Genomic DNA, 17,304 nt, shown 5'->3' with positions numbered 1-17,304 from the left:
TTTACTAATTCATTTGTGTAGGCATAATGAGGAAGGAAATATTTAGTGGAGAGGAGTAGATTTATCTTTGAAAAGGGAAAAACAGGCCCCGCCATGGTTGGGGCCGACTAGAAAATTTTTTGTAATCAACTGCCAAGATACCCTAAATCACTAAATAAAAATAGACAAATTTGACACTTGCTAGAGTGAAATGAAACTTAAAGAAACAATGTGTTATGCGAGCCAAGCGAGGGAAAAAATTGATGTTTTATGATTTCAATATTGTTGTCAGCATATTGGTCTTGGGGCGCAGTTAGATTTTCATTTAATAATGTTATATTATACACAAAAAAACTTGTATATTAGCTAGATTGCAAAGAAGTTACCAATTAACTGTATTGCGAACGAAGCGAGCGAAAAAAATTGCAAGTATTTTAAAATTATCTCAGTAAAATTGGTCCTGGGCACAATTTAAGGCGCTTAAAGTATGATTTTTAAGATTGGGGCGTTTAAAAAAATCTCTTTTGGCGCCACTTGCTCTTCGGCGCCCCTTCAAAAAAGAAACCCAGAGCCTCGCCTACAACTGAAAATATCAACAATGAGTTAAAACCTCTTAACAGAAAGCAACAAAAATACAACAGCAGTAGAGAGTTCCAATCAGATGATTACTACGAAGAAAACTGGAATGGAGATTGTCCTTATCCACGTTATTTTAATAATAACAAAGTGAAAAATGAGAAATGGTACCCAAGATTTTTACATCATGTACAAAACGTTAATTTGAGTGGTGTAGTCAGGGATAGATGGTCTGACAAATGTTTGAGGTAGGTAACACTTCATAACAATAGTATATACCCGAGACTCACAAAAACTTTAGACCTTTAGCAACTTCCGACCTACTGAGACCAAGCCAAATATCAGTTAAACTAGGTATTTGCTTTACTAAAAAGATAAAAGTCTAACTTTAATTGTAACTCTAGAGCTACTAGTTCTGAAAAGTCACATCACAGTTGAAAATGTTTTCTATCAAACCACGGAAGAATTGTAGAGGGTTTCACCCACATTTATATTTTTAAAGGACCACCTTAAAAGCTCGAACCTCCCTCGTTTTATACGTAATAAGTTCTATCTCTCCTAAGGGACAATAATGACAATTTAAAATTCAAAGTTACCATTGGGTAATCCAAAAGGGGTTAATATTAATTCAATTCTTATATAATCTAACAAGTGTCAACTTCATCAAAACCATATAAAGAAATCCTTTTCCTATACCTTCCTAATGAGAAATAATGAACAGTTAAAAAACTTAAGTAATAATAATAATAACAACATATATGGATGGTAAAAACCCGATCCTTACACATATATACCCGGCATCTCTCAATACACCTAAGAGTTGACAAATGCCAAAGTCTCGTAATCCTATAACAAGGCGTGAAGTCAAGCAAAAGTTTCTTTCTCCTTTTATCATAGATGGTGGCATGCGAACGCTAGAAACACTTATACGGATTATCCCCACCGAAGGTTGAAGTGGAGGCCAGCTATTAAACCAGGTCCTGATTTCATACGTCCGAATTGCACTTTCGGACAAGAGCGCAAAAAATCAACAAGATGTTCGAAAATCCACCAGCAGTTATGGCAACAGTTGGATAGAATGGGAGCCATCTATTTCCCTAGAAGTGGAACAGAGCTTGGTGTGTTAAGAGAGAGTACTTGTCTATCATCAGATGGAGACGTAGATATGTACGTTGATATCCCACAAGGAATACTTTACGCCGAGTTACGTAAAGTTTTTAAAGGTATTTCAATGTGGAAAACACCAGATGTCATATATGCTGAAGTCCATTGGACAGTGAAAGGATGTCCACAAGTTCATATGGTTTTCAATGAATGGATTGCAGACGAGATGATGACAGATGAAGGTGCAAGACCAACCATGAGGGACATGTGCTCTTGTTATATGGACTCGGCGAAACTTGCTTGCCATAAAGATGCTAAAGAACGTATGTATGCTCAGTACGGACCTTCATGGATTGTTCCATTGCACGTCAAATACTTAGATGCTCCAAGTAGCGCACATGTGTGTAAGAAACTTAGAGACAAATTAAAAAATTTGACATCCCCTGATGGACTTATTAGAGAAAATGCAATTAGGGCATTGGACCCCAGTATTGAATATACTGAAGTGGATATGGAAATGATTCTTGCTCAACTGAACATGCTGCACCAATCAATAATAACTAGCATAAAAACTCTTCAAAATATCCCTCCTCCACGACGAGACATTTCCAGGACCACTTATCTATTTTTCTTTTACATCTTCATATTGGTTGGCTGTGGTTACGCCCTTTATAAGAAGAAAGAAAATCTTGATTGGTACGTTGTAAAATCATACTTTCCTGATATCATTTTTGGTCTGATGTTATTTTTTCTGTTAATATGTTATTACAATTTTTATAAGAAGTTACCATATATTATACGTGATACGTTTGGGTTGGTTTAAAATATCTTTTTACACTATAATTGTTAGTTGTTAGAATCGATTATGCGATCAGAAATTCACCAAAATGTCCACAATTGCTTTTTATTTTTCATTTTAATTTCATCCATTGGGCTCTTCCAGAATATATGGAGGATATAGTGTCCGGGGGTAGTGAAAAATCCATAAAATTTGCCTTGTCCAGGGGCGTAAAATTGCTCTGTTTTTGGGTAGCTTTGCTCTGTATGAGGGTAATTTTGAATTTCCAGGGGGTCAACTGATGCTTGTCCAGGGGGTTAGAAGTCACAATGTCCGGGGGTAAATTTCCAAAAAAAGGTATATCCTCCACCACCCCACCATAATCTATTTTTTTCTGGGAGAGCTCATTTCACATTTCACTCAAAATATCTTTTCAACGAGCACGACACGGACATCTACAATTCTAGGTCCATCAAATAACAGCCATTGTTGATTTAGCTACAAATTGATATCGGAGCAGACTTAAGTTCGGTACTCGATATCGAACGAAAATCTAAACGTGTTTTATTTAAACTTCATAGATTTCTTGATCGGAAATCTGAGCATCCGCTCATCCCTATAAAAGTCCAAGTAATTTATTATGTTTAAGGAATTTTAAAATGCCAACGAAGCAACATTAATCATCAGAGGTATATCAAATCTAACTTCGATATTTTAAATAACAAACCTGTCAAGAACGACTGGACGTGATTGTAGAATTTGTATGGTCGCCCGAAAGACTTCTGGAATTTTTGTAAACCTTTCATGTCCGATAAAGGCATTTCGGACACTCGGATTGTCTTAAATGCTGCCGACGGTTCTATTACGCAAGACGAGAGAGAGATTTCAGAACTGTTCAATAGTTACTTCAATAACATCACAAAGCCCTTAAATCTCTTCGAATGGAACAGTGGGTATTCTACTTCTGATAACGATCCTGTCATGTCAGTCACAAAGTCAATGTTAAAATATGCTGACCATCCTAGTATTCTCAAAATCCAATCGAACAATTCCCACGGTCCATTTGAATTCAAAAAGGTTGCTATACCTGAGGTCTATGAGATGATATTGAAATTGAACTGTTCAAAAAAGACTAGTGGAAATATACCAAACAAAATTTTGAAATCTTCGGTTAGTATCATTTGTCCATTTATAACAAATCTTATAAATTATTCTATTGAAAATAGTACCTTTCCTGACAAGTTAAAACTTGCTGAGATAACTCCTGTTCCAAAAACTGAAGATAGTCAAGACGTTGGCGACTTTAGACCCATTAGTATTTTGCCAGCTATCTCCAAGCTCTTCGAAAAAACTCTTTCAAACCAATTAACATCCTATTTCGATAAAATCTTTTGTAATTTACTTTGTGGATTTCGTAAGCGACACTCAACTCAGCATGCACTTATGCAACTTTTGAGATCGTGGCAAAAAAGCTTGGATGATGGAAATATAGTTGGTACAATACTAATGGATCTTTCAAAAGCCTTTGACTGTTTACCGCACGATCTAATAATAGCAAAGTGTGCGGCGTATGGAGTTGATCTGAAAAGTCTTTGCTTGTTGAAAGATTATTTATCCAATCGTTATCATAGGGTAAAAATTGGTAGTATTTTTAGTGATTTTCTTTTACTCAAAACTGGTGTTCCTCAGGGTTCTATTTTAGGCCCATTACTTTTTAATGTATTCATAAACGATTTTTTTGAATTTGTTAAAGAAGCATCAGTCTGCAATTTTGCTGATGACAACTCACTTTCTGCTTTTGCAAAATGCATTCTCCAAGTCTTGCAAACCCTAGAACTTGAAACTGTGAATTTACTCGAGTGGTTTAGAGTAAATTCCATTGCAGCAAACCCAGGAAAATTTCAACTGATGCTTCTCGGGAATGTAGGAAATATTGATCATATTAAATTGAATATTGGTAATGTAACTCTAGAAGCGAAAACTGTTGTTAAACTTCTAGGCGTTAAAATAGATTGTAAGTGTCAATGTCAAGACACTGTGTAAATCAGCATCCAACAAAGTTAAGGCCTTATTTCGGATAAGACCGTATTTAAATATCAACAGCGCCAAAAAACTATCAGAGGCCTATATTTTGTCAACATTTAATTACTGCCCTTTAATCTGGATGTATGGCTGCAAAGGCAACGATACCCTCATTAACAAAGTCCATGCGAGGGCGTTGCGAGCAGTCTATTTTGATTTCTCTTCAGACTTTGAAACTCTACTAAACAAGGATGCCAGTGTTTCCATACATGTTAAGAATCTTAGATTTCTTCTCCGTGCAGTATATAATATTATTTGGAGAGAAAGCCCAAGTTTTTTATGGGATATGTTTACTCTAACAAAGTCGCCATATATACTTCGTTCTGGAAATAGGAGAATTCTTTTACCCAATGTACGCAAAACCAAAACCTACGGACTAAACTCCTTAGTCTTTCGAGGTAGTCTTCTTTGGAATTGCCTGCCTTCTGAAATCAAAGCTGCCGATTCTCCAAAACTTTTCAAAATTAAACTCCAAAGCTGGTCGGGTGAAAATTGTAACTGCAAAATTTGTGCATAATCTCCATTGACTTTTTAATTTTTTATTACTTTATTTATTTTTAAATAGTTTTTACTAGTGTTGGTTTTTATTAGTTTTGTATTTATATGAAGCTATTTTGTTACCAACAGAAAATAAAAAGTTAATAATAATAATAATATGATTTCTTCCGCAGCTACGTAATTCCTGTAAGCGTAAAAAGAACGGCGGCATAATTCAGGAAAGACGTCAAAATGTTTACGTATATGCTTGATCGACGCTGGCGGTGTGCCGAGAATTTCAGCTCCCAGAAATTTACCCAAATTCTGTGTCATGGTGGATTTCCCTGTAGAGTTGAAGCACAAATCATTGTTTGCAAGCTACTGCAAAATATAGTCTTCCATCGGTATTTTTCTACATTTCAATTCATGGGACATAAGAGCAAGATAAAAAAATCAGCTAGTGTTCGGAATTTATAGTAAAAATAGTAAGACACCCAAAAAACGCGAAAATTAGTTCCCGCGAAAACAAGTTCCACGAAAATTAGTTTTTCAGGATGTTTAGGACTATGACCTATAGTATTCGGTTCCTTTAGCACCGTATTCAACATATATTTGACTTCCAAAGATTCATGTCGAGTACAAACCTAGAAAAGTATAAATAAGTCCCAATCTTGTTCAAATTTACACATGAGCTGCATTTTAGTCTCCATTAACATATTCCATAATCAGCTTATTTGAAATAATTCTGTGTCGAGTTTGAAAAATCAAGCCACCAATCATCAAACGAGACAGATCCAGAAATAACCATTTTCACGCGTAGCATCATTGAAAAAGTTCCAATCTTGTTCCAATTTACACATGATCCCCATTTTAGTGTCCATTAACAAATTCCAGAATCAGTTTACTTGAAATAATTATGTGTCCAGTTTGAAAATCATACCACGTCCCACCATACCACTGACCGTTGTTAAAAGTTAACAGCGACAGATCCAGAAGTGACTGTTTTCTTGTGCAGCATCAAGAAAAAAGTTCCAATCTGATTCAAATTTACACATAAAAATAAAGTCTTTTTGAAAACAAGAAACTAAAAATGAAAGTGATTTAAGGTAGAATTTTCACTCATAAAACTTCATGAAAACTTGAGCAAAGACTATAAGATATGGCAGAATGTTGAAAAAGGTTTCACAAAATTTCTTTCGTTTGAAAGTCTCTTGACCACTAAAGCAAAGAAAATGTTCAAGAAAGTATGAATCAACCTCCTCGCTTCGATCGCCATCTTGTTTTGTTTTGAAGATTGTTTTGAAGGAGCGCAGAATCAGAAAATATATCTTTTATAGCCAGACTTTTTAATTTTGCTTTCTGGAGAGGGAAAAGCTTGCTAAAGTCGGATATAGCAAGCTTTTCCCTCTCCAGAAAGCAAAATTAAAAAGTGTGTTACTGGTTTTAATCGCCGTTTCTACCAAAACGGACACACAGACGGAATCCACCATCAGCCGCAGACGGACAGAAAGTTGCAAATGAAAGGCCTACCACTCAGAGCTGGGCCAAAAAAACTGACAAGGGTCAGGTTATAAAACTCTTTAACCGTTGTAGGTGAAATCAGTCAAAAATATGGTTTTAAAAAATTGGGCTCCACCACACTTGAGGGTTTACCGCTAAACATTCTTGTATATAAAATCAGAAACAATTGAATGAGCGAATTAACGAAGAAAGTCTCTAAGCTAACATAAAGCAAGACAGGTGGAATTCAAGAAGGAAATTTACAGAAAGCTGTCAACGGGCTGAAACGATAGGCGTGGTTTTGGTTCGTATAAAGTTTTGGGTAGCTTCAAAGATTTCATGTTGAATTTTTCATATATTAATTCCTCAACTTTCAGTTTTTTTATATTGCTTGATTGTCAGAATTTAGTAATTTTTTCGGGGTGGTAAACTCTTTATACTTTATGAGGCTCTTTATGCTTAGCAAAATATAATTTTCATCCTCAAATTATGCTTGGTCATTTTATGCCGATGAAAGTGTTGTCAAAACATGGTCAATTTTGGCTGATATCTGATATTTTTATCTCAATGATCTCATTTTCAAAACAAAATTTGAATGGTATGCTTTTAGCACTATGCTTATTTTTTTACAAATTTGACCCATAGTGCACTTATGAACGTTATGCTTACAAAAAAAGATCTTCTTATACTACTTTGAGTAGGTTAGCCCCAAAAAAAGACAATTCATTCAACTTCGCTCTGAAGGTACAATACCCAGCTTTGCAAGTTTTATATTACATGTATTTTGAAAAAGATAGTAACAAACGCGGTAAAAGGTAATTAGTCGCTTCGACAATGTATTAATATTGTTTGAAAAAAAACGGAAAATAAAGCACATGATGGGTTAAACCAGGGATTAAATATTTAGTGCTGATAAGCTTCCTTTAAAAAACTTAAATTAAATAAAGTAAAAATCTCTTACAATTTTAAGAGTAGTTAGTACCTTAAGGGAAGATTTTTGCGGAAACAAGTTTTCGCGGAATTTAATTTCGCAGTTTTTCGACAAATCCGCGAAATTAAATTCCGCGAAACACGAATATTCTCATGATTAAAAAAATAACCTATAAAATTGGTCTTTTCAAGGCAAAATAGGCTATATTTTAAACAAAAAATCCTCTCAACCGCGAAATAAAATTCCGCGAAACTTCCGAATCTTAGTAGATGAGCTGTGAACCGCAAAATTTCTTCCCTTTAGGTATATTACAAAACTCGTATTTAGCATTCACTTGAAAGTATTCGGTATTTAATACCGAATACTTTCAAGTGAATGCTAAATGAATAATTTATATTATATATTATACTATATTATACTGAATGCTGATAAATTTGTTAGACAGTATCTGAGAAAAAAGGAATTGAGTAATCGAGGAAAATAAGAAATGAAAGGGAAATTGCACATTTTCTTAATTGTAGGTGTTGTTTTACTTCTATCTTTGGTGATTCTGCATAGCACGAGAAAGGAAGTTGAGAAACCCAGGGCCTCGCCTACAACTGAAAATATCAACAATGAGTTAAAACCTCTTAACAGAAAGCAACAAAAATACAACAGCAGTAGAGAGTTCCAAACAGATGATTACTACGAAGAAAACTGGAATGGAGATTGTCCTTATCCACGTTATTTTAATAATAACAAAGTGAAAAAAGAGCAATGGTACCCAAGATTTTTACATCATGTACAAAACGTTAATTTGAGTGGTGTAATCAGGGATAGATGGTTTAACAAATGTTTGAGGTAGGTAACATGTCATAACAATTGTATATACCCGAGACTCACAAAAATTTTAGACCTTTAGCAACTTCTGACCTGCTGAGACCAAGCCAAATATCAGTTAAACTAGGTATTTGCTTTACTAAAAAGATAAAAGTAGTCTAACTTTAATTGTAACTCTAGAGCTACAAGTTCTGAAAAGTCACATCACAATTGAAAATGTTTTCTATCAAACCACGGAAGAATTGTAGACGGGTTTCACCCACATTTATATTTTTAAAGGACCCCCTTAAAAGCTCGAACCTCCCTCGTTTTATACGTAATAAGTTCTATCTCTCCTATGGGACCAATAATGACAATTTCAAATTCAAAGTTACCATTGGGTAGTCCCAAAGGGGTTAATATTAATTTAATTCTTATATAGTCTAACAAGTCTCAACTTCATCAAAACCATATAAAGAATTCCTTTTCCTACCTTCCTTATGAAAAATAATAAACAGTTAAAACTTAAATAATAATAACAACAATAATAATAACATATATTTTAAGTGGCATGCTCCGAAAAATTCAAAAGCTTTTAGACAGCTAAGGAATAGTTTCCACGAAGGGCCACTAGAAGTAGACTTTGTATGGTAAAAACCCGATCCTTACACATATATACCCGGCATCTCTCAATACACCTAAGAGTTGGCAAATGCCAAAGTCTCGTACTCCTAAAACAAGGCGTGAAGTCAAGCAAAAGTTTCTTTCTCCTTTTATCATAGATGGTGGCATGCGAACGCCAGAAACACTTATACGAATTATCCCCACCGAAGGTTGAAGTGGAGGCCAGCTATTAAACCAGGTCCTGATTTCATACGTCCGAATTGTACTTTCGGACAAGAGCGCAAAAAATCAACAAGATGTTCGAAAATCCACCAGCAGTTATGGCAACAGTTGGATAGAATGGGAGCCATCTATTTCCCTAGAAGTGGAACAGAGCTTGGTGTGTTAAGAGAGAGTACTTATCTATCATCAGATGGAGACGTAGATATGTACGTTGATATCCCACAAGGAATACTTTACGCCGAGTTACGTAAAGTTTTTAAAGGTATTTCAATGTGGCAAACACCAGATGTCATAACTGCTGAAGTCCATTGGACAGTGAAAGGATGTCCACAAGTTCATATGGTTTTCAATGAATGGATTGCAGACGAGATGATGACAGATGAAAAAGCAAGACCAACAATGAGGGACCTGTGCTCTTGTTATATGGACTCGGCGAAACTTGCTTGCCATAAAGATGCTAAAGAACGTATGTATGCTCAGTACGGACCTTCATGGATTGTTCCATTGCACGTCAAATACTTAGATGCTCCAAGTAGCGCACATGTGTGTAAGAAACTTAGAGACAAATTAAACAATTTGACATCCCCTGATGGACTTATTAGAGAAAATGCAATTAGGGCATTGGACCCCAGTATTGAATATACTGAAGTGGATATGGAAATGATTCTTGCTCAACTGAACATGCTGCACCAATCAATAATAACTAGCATAAAAACTCTTCAAAATATCCCTCCTCCACGACGAGACATTTCCAGGACCACTTATCTATTTTTCTTTTACATGTTCATACTCGTTGGCTGTGGTTACGCACTTTATAAGAAGAAAGAAAATCTTGGTTGGTACGTTGTAAAATCATACTTTCCTAATATCATTTTTGGTCTGATGTTATTTTTTCTTGTAATATGTTATTACAACTTTTATAAGAAGCTACCATATATTATACGTGATACGTTTGGGTTAGTTTAGAATATCTTTTTACACTACAATTGTTAAGTAGAATCGATTATGTGATGAGAAATTCACCAAAAAGTCCACAATTGTTTTTTATTTTTTATTTTAATTTCATCCATTGGGCTCTTCCAGAAAATGTGGAGGATATAGTGTCCTGGGGTAGTGAAAAATCTATAAAATTTGCCTTGTCCCCCTGGACAAGACAAACTTGTTCTGTTTTTGGGTAGCTTTGCTCTGTATTTTGTAATTTTGAATTTCCAGGGGGTCAACTGATGCTTGTCCAGGGCGTTAGAAGTCACAATGTCCGGGAGGTAAATTTCCAAAAAAGGTATATCCTACACCCCCTCCCCATATTCTTTTTTTTTCTGGAAGAGCCCATTTCTAGTTGATAACATTAAAATAGATAAAATAAGATAAAATATCTTTTCAACGAGCACGACACCGACATCTATACTTTAATGGGATAAATTTTCGCGGGGATTAATTTTCGCGGATTTCGCGGATTTGGGTGTCATCCGCGAAAATAAGTCCCATTGGAAATTTGAAAAAGGCCCATCCGCGAAATATTTCTAAACAAAACTCAAAATATGTCAAATAAATATTATTTGAATGGTTACTTGCATCAAAGAGGCGCAAATAATGTGTATTTAAACAACCAATATGCATGATTTGACAGTAAAAGTCACAAAATCGAGAAAATAATGCCCCCAATAGTGTCATCCGCGAAAATTAATCCCCGCGAAAATTTATCCCATTAAAGTAGTTCTAGGTCCATCAAATTACAGCTATTATTGATTCAGCTACAAATTAATATCGGAGCAGACTTAAGTTCGGTACTCGCTATCGAACGAAAGTCTAAATTTGTTTCTTCATCGGAAATCTGAGCATCAGCTCATCCCTATAAAAGTCCAAGTAATTGTTAATCATCCATTGTTTCGTTACAGACATAATAATAATTGATAACAAATAATAACAGCTGTGGAGGAGCTTTAATTCATGTGAATGGATGAACTGTACATTTACCTGTTGTGTTAATTCGTGTTAAGACTTACTGACAATAACTGATGATACTGATCGTGACGAGAACTAACAATTGGTGAAGACCACCGCACCCTGAAGAAAGGTAATCTTCTTCATTTTTACATGGTAGCAGAGGAACAATGGCATCTACGTCTTACAACAAAGCTCCTCCTTTGCTATCGTCCAGTAAGACATATAGTGATTGGAAGAAACTAATCAATATATGGACGGAGCTCACAACCCTTGAAAAGAAGAAACAAGGTCCAGCATTGGTATTGACCCTTGAAGGAAAAGCACAAGAAGCAGCCCTTGCATTGTCACAAGAGGAAATTACTGGCGAAAATGGGATTAAACAAATCTTGACAAGGCTTGACAAGATTTATGAAAAAGACAAACTTACAGAGAAGTTCAACGCAATTGAAAAATTCGAGGGATACAAACGTGTCAAGGAAAGCACCATTCGTGAATTTCTTGTTGAATTTGACAAACGACTACACAAGATAAAGAACTACATCCAATATCCTCAAGATCTCCTTGCCTATCGCCTACTCAAAGCTGCTAACCTCGAACCAACACATGAAAAGTTAATCAAAGCAACCATCACAGATTTAAATTATGAAGATGTCAGAAACAAACTTGTAAAAGTGTTTGCTGATGACTCAATCTCTGGCTTAGAAAGTGATTTTGCAGGAGTAAAGATCAAGAGCGAGCCAACATTTTATGGAAGAGAAACGAAGGGGAAAACACTTCTGAAGAAGAAGAAAATGCCTTCTATACTAGAAACCGCCAGACCTATAAAAATAAGCCAAGAGGAGGAACCATTCGAAAAACCAACTATCGGATTGAACAATCAAGTAAGCCTGATAGAAGAAATGTTCATGAAAAAGCTAAAAACCCATTAGATCGGTTTGGTCGAGTGTCAAGATGTTCAATTTGTGATAGCATCAACCACTGGCAACAAGAATGCCCAGATCGCAACTCCACAAATAATGAAACCTATGTTGTCCATGAGATTATCCTTCACAATGTGGATGATTCTGAAGTTAATCTTCGTAACCTGGTGTCAGAAACATGGAACTGTGGATTGTTAGACTGTGGTGCAAGCAAAACTGTATGTGGAGAAGTATGGCTAAAACAATATCTATCATCATTACCTGAAATTGAAAAGAACGATGTTAAACATTACAGCAGCAAAAGTGTATACCGCTTTGGTGTCGGTGATCAAGTACAAGCTTCTCAAGGTGTCAGTATTCCTGCGTACATTGGCATCACAAAGGTGCAAATCAAAACTGATGTAATATCAAAAGATCTACCCCTCCTACTATCACGATCCTTCATGAAGCGAGCAAACATGGTTCTTGATTTTCAAAAAGATGTGGTATCAACCATGAACCAAAATATCAAACTCAATACCACAAGTAGTGGACATTACACCATTCCACTAACTAAACCAAGACAATTGCTTATGAATTTGGAAGATCGGAATACAAGAATAACATTCATCTCTACAACAAATCAAACAAACAAGCAAATAGCTATCAAACTTCATCGTCAGTTTGCCCACCCTTCCTTAAAACAATTACTATCCTTAATTAATAAGGCAGGCATCCCATGGTCCAACAATCACGAACTAAAGGAAGAACTAAAAAAGGTAGATGCTGAATGTACCACCTGCCAAGTGTATCAAAAGGCCCCACCTAAGCCAATTGTTGGCTTACCAATGGCAACCCAATTTCAAGAAACAGTAGCTATGGACCTGAAATTTTATGATAGCAAAATCATTCTCCATTTGATTGACATGTGCACCAGATTGTCTTCAGCTACAACTATCAAGAACAAAAACCCAAACACAGTCATAGAAGCCATCTTCAAAGTTTGGATTTCAGTGTATGGAACACCTGAAAAATTCTTAGTCGACAATGGAGGTGAATTTGCCAATGCTGATTTCATGGACCTTGCTGAGCAATTTGGAATCACCATCAAAACAACAGCTGCCGAATCACCCTGGTCCGATGGAATTGTGGAAAGACACAACCTCACTATTGCCAACATGTTGGATAAGGTGCTACACGACACTGACTGTAGCTTCGACATGGCACTTTCTTGGTGTACCAATGCCAAAAATTCACTAGCAAATGTTCATGGATTCTCTTCCTACCAATTGGCAATTGGAACTAATCCACGATTACCGTCAGTCACCACAGACAAACCCCCTGCCTTATCTGGTGAACCAGCAACAAAGTTGATCAAAACGAACCTTGATGCATTACATAAGGCTAGGGAAGCCTTCATCCAAAGTGAACATTCAGAAAGAATAAGAAGAGCCTTGTCACATAACATCCGTACTTCAAGTGATGTGAAGTATGTTACTGGTGATCAGGTGTACTACAAACGAAAGGACTCGAGTGAATGGCATGGACCCGGCATTGTATTGGGACAAGATGGACAACAAGTACTAATCAAACATAGCAGCTATTATGTTAGAGTACATCCCTGTCGAGTAAAACTGGTTCATTCTTCAGTTCAACAGTCGGAAGACAACAATCGTGATAGACTACAAGAAAAGACAACAACTGATCATGTCAACAGTACTACAACTCCCATCAACAATAACATGCAAGAAAACCATGCTTTGTTCTCTGATGAATCTGATGTCGATTCTGAAAATAACACACAACCACAAATCACGCCAACCAATGATGAGACAAATAGAATACAATCAAACAGCTCAAACAGCCATACCAGAAAGGTTGCCCAAAGAAAACCATCACAGATCCCTGTAAAGATAAAACCTAAGATCAATATTCGCTTCCAAACAAAAAACAACGAATGGGTCAATGCAAAAATACTATCAAGAGCTGGGAAGGTCGGCGGTAAGCACGACGGATGGTTCAACATTGAAACTGCAGATGGAGCCAAGAAATCAGTCAATTTCAAAAGCATCAAGGACATCGAGATTGAAGATGACGACGATAGTGAAACATCAATCTCAACAAACCTATTTCAGAGTAATGACAATGAGGTGTTAAATGCTAAAGAAAAAGAACTGACTTCTTGGAAGTCCCAAGATGTTTATCTTGAGGTTGAAAATACTGGGCAAAGTGTAATGTCCCTTAGATGGGTTATTACCCCAAAAGTCATCAATGGTCAACCATCAGTGAAGGCAAGACTCGTCGCTAGGGGCTTTGAGGAAATCCAAGACTTCCGTACAGATAGCCCAACATGCTCCAAAGAAGGATTACGAGTAGCACTACTCATGTTGGTATCTCATTCTTGGTCGTTACATTCACTTGACGTAAAGACAGCTTTCTTACAAGGTGAATCCATCAACAGGGATCTCTATGTAAAACCTCCAAAAGAAGCTGGTACAAACAAATTATGGAAACTTCGGAAAACTGTTTATGGCCTAGCTGATGCAAGCCGGAGTTGGTATTTGAAATTACGAACTGAATTGATCAAGTTGAAAGGAAAGCCTGTCTCTTTAGACCAAGGAATCTTTCTTTGGTTCAATGGATCAACGCTGTTTGGTCTCATGGCTTGCTTTGTCGATGATGTCCTATGGGCAGGAACCAACCAATTCGTCAAGATAATCGACAAACTGAAAGAGACATTCAGTATAGGAGCTGAGTTCAACACCGATTTCAAGTACATTGGAATACACCTTCAGCAAAATGACGATTGTACAATCAAAATTGATCAAAATGATTACGTCAAGGATTTGGAAGTCATTAGTCTGGCTCAAGAAAGGAAGAACCTCACGAAACAAGAACCTGTTAATGAAGCTGAAAGGTCACAAATCCGTCAAGCTATTGGAAAGTTAAACTGGGTTGCAGGAATGACGAGACCAGAAATCAGTTTCACGGTTAGTGAAATATCTTCTCGTATTGGCTCTGCAACTTTGGATGATATCAAACGGATCAACAAGACAATAAAATTTATCCAAAGTACACCAGGATACTTAACAATACCGAAACTTGACTTAAACTCCATGAAGATTAAAGTCTTCACTGATGCAAGTTTCAACAACCTAAATGACGGTAACAGCCAAGGAGGACACATCGTCTTTTGCACTGATGTAATGGGCAGATGTACTGCAATATCATGGTCGTCCAACAAAGTAAAAAGAGTTGTGCGATCAACTCTCGCTGCAGAGACTCTCTCATTTTCTGACGGAGCAGAGTCTGGAATTCATCTCTCCAACATGCTTCAAGAATTCGCTCCACAACTCCAAGATCTTCAAATAGATTGCATCACAGACAGTAGATCCTTGTTTGAATCTGCAGGAACCTCGACAGCTGTGAGTGACAAAAGACTCAGAGTTGAAATCAACTGCATACGTGAGATGATCAAGAAGAATGAGATTGCGATCAAATGGGTCAAAGGCGAAAGTCAATTGAGCAATGTGCTGACCAAAGCTGGAGCCTCTCCCTTCTCCCTGATGGACGTGATCCAATCAGGAAAGCTTTTAGATGGTTAACTCCATCACAAAACCTTTGTGTTATGAAAGTAGAATGATAATTAAGGTCATAATTTATTTGACACTTGATATGTATATAATATATAGCAATGACTCATTTCGGGATACAGCTTTTTAATGAACTCTATTCAAGTCTGCTGAAAGACAGATAAGCTAGTTGGTTGTACCAATCTGGTTGGCTTCCGATGTAGATCTGTGGTTTAGTCGACTTGAAATGATACAGAGAAACTTGTGTTACAACGAACTTTTTATTCCTTACAAAATGAGTTAATTGAAAGTGAAGTCAACGTTAATGCTTTACTTACAAAGAGACTTTGAGTTTATTTATTCGTGACGACTCAACAAACAATGACAATTATGTTTTAAACGTGAAATTCGTGCAATACTACGTTACGTTACGATACGATTTTACGATTACGATTACGCTACGATAACAATGCAACGATGAAGACACATACGATATTCGACCAACGAAAGAAGAAAGAGGGAGATTGTTAATCATCCATTGTTTCGTTACAGACATAATAATAATTGATAACAAATAATAACAGCTGTGGAGGAGCTTTAATTTATGTGAATGGATGAACTGTACATTTACCTGTTGTGTTAATTCGTGTTAAGACTTACTGACAATAACTGATGATACTGATCGTGACGAGAACTAACAATTGGTGAAGACCACCGCACCCTGAAGAAAGGTAATCTTCTTCATTTTTACATTATTATGTTTAAGGGATTTTATGCCAACGAAGCAACATTAATCATCAGAGGTATAGCAAATCTAAATTCGATATTTTAAATAACAAACCTGTCAAGAACGACTGGACGAGATTGTAGAATTTGTATGATTTCTTCCGCAGCTACGTAATTCCCGTAGGCGTAAAAAGAACGGCGGCATAATTCAGGAAAGACGTCAAAATATTTACGTATATGCTTGATCGACGCTGGCGGTGTGCCGAGAATTTCAGCTCCCAGAAATTTACCCAAATTCTGTGTCATGGTGGATTTCCCTGTAGAGTTGAAGCACAAATCATTCTTTGCAAGCTACTGTAAAATATAGTCTTCCATCGGTATTTTTCTACATTTCAATTCATGGGACATAAGACCAAGATAAAAAAATCAGCTCGTTTTCGGAATTTATAGTAAAAATAGTTAGACACCCAAAAAACGCGAAAATTAGTTCCACGAAAATTGGATTTTCAGTAGATAAAATTACCTGTACCATCAAGACCTTCCACAACAATGAAAGGATGTTTAGGACTATGACCTATAGTATTCGGTTCCTTTAGCAGTGTATTCAACATATTTTTGACTTCCAAAGATTCATGTCGAGTACAAACCTAGAGAAGTGTAAAATAAATATGGATAAATAAATTGAAACGTGAATGGTCAGTGAAAAGTCAGATATCTTCGGGACATAAAAAAGAGACCTTGACCAGCGCCACGTCCCCGTACCCAATTTTGCCTAAGCGCCCCCCCCCCGGTCCAAAGTAGACGGAAACAAGTCTTGGTTTTATTTAATCTATATTCTTCACTTAACGAATAGAATGGCGAACGAATTCAATAGCGAGTTTTATGTATCTACCCTTTGAGAAAGGAGGAGTGACTGGAGTGACTGGAATGATTGGGAACAAGCTGTAATTCTGAACCGCAATAAAGAGGACGGTAAAAGTGCTTATTTACCATTGTCCTCAGTAGATCAGGATCTAGACAAATCAGAACCATTTCCGTCACAGAAAATACAGATACACAAACTCGTTAATGCCTTCGACCTGGTGGTCGATG

At 36.5% G+C, this 17,304-nt stretch overlaps 3 protein-coding genes across 5 annotated transcripts in view; 2 read left to right on the top strand and 1 right to left on the bottom strand.

Annotated features, from left to right (window-relative positions):
• The window catches only part of LOC136822393 (UMP-CMP kinase 2, mitochondrial-like), a 33,131-nt gene that overhangs the window by 14,783 nt on the left and 1,044 nt on the right, over window positions 1–17,304 (bottom strand). For all 3 annotated transcript variants that reach the window (XM_067078661.1, XM_067078646.1, XM_067078653.1), the window contains exons 2-3: window positions 16,736–16,859; window positions 16,328–16,529 (exon numbers count right to left, since the gene is read on the bottom strand). In XM_067078661.1, coding sequence (XP_066934762.1) covers window positions 16,328–16,529; window positions 16,736–16,859 — 326 coding nt within the window. The remainder of the gene's footprint in view (window positions 1–16,327; window positions 16,530–16,735; window positions 16,860–17,304) is intronic.
• LOC136821544 (uncharacterized) lies at window positions 549–2,482 on the top strand. The gene is made up of 2 exons (XM_067077772.1): window positions 549–803; window positions 1,453–2,482. Exon 2 carries the CDS (start codon window positions 1,634–1,636, stop codon window positions 2,480–2,482), a length of 849 nt encoding a protein of 282 aa, XP_066933873.1. The 5' UTR covers window positions 549–803; window positions 1,453–1,633.
• LOC136821492 (uncharacterized) lies at window positions 7,864–10,171 on the top strand. The gene is made up of 2 exons (XM_067077727.1): window positions 7,864–8,267; window positions 9,008–10,171. Exons 1-2 carry the CDS (start codon window positions 7,915–7,917, stop codon window positions 10,035–10,037), a joined length of 1,383 nt encoding a protein of 460 aa, XP_066933828.1. The 5' UTR covers window positions 7,864–7,914; the 3' UTR covers window positions 10,038–10,171.

The sequence above is a fragment of the Clytia hemisphaerica genome, unplaced genomic scaffold (assembly GCF_902728285.1).
Source record: "Clytia hemisphaerica strain Z4C2 unplaced genomic scaffold, Clytia hemisphaerica genome assembly, whole genome shotgun sequence".
Classification (NCBI taxonomy): Eukaryota; Metazoa; Cnidaria; class Hydrozoa; order Leptothecata; family Clytiidae; genus Clytia; species Clytia hemisphaerica.
This window is presented reverse-complemented; position numbering and strand designations above follow the sequence as displayed.

Bases quoted from the DNA above. Each gene is read 5' to 3' on its own strand.
- LOC136821492 (XM_067077727.1), top strand. From the start codon at position 7,915: ATGAAAGGGAAATTGCACATTTTCTTAATTGTAGGTGTTGTTTTACTT. The intron at 8,268-9,007 runs GTAGGTAACATG...CTTTTATCATAG, and splicing joins TGGTTTAACAAATGTTTGAG to ATGGTGGCATGCGAACGCCA.
- LOC136821544 (XM_067077772.1), top strand. From the start codon at position 1,634: ATGGGAGCCATCTATTTCCCTAGAAGTGGAACAGAGCTTGGTGTGTTA.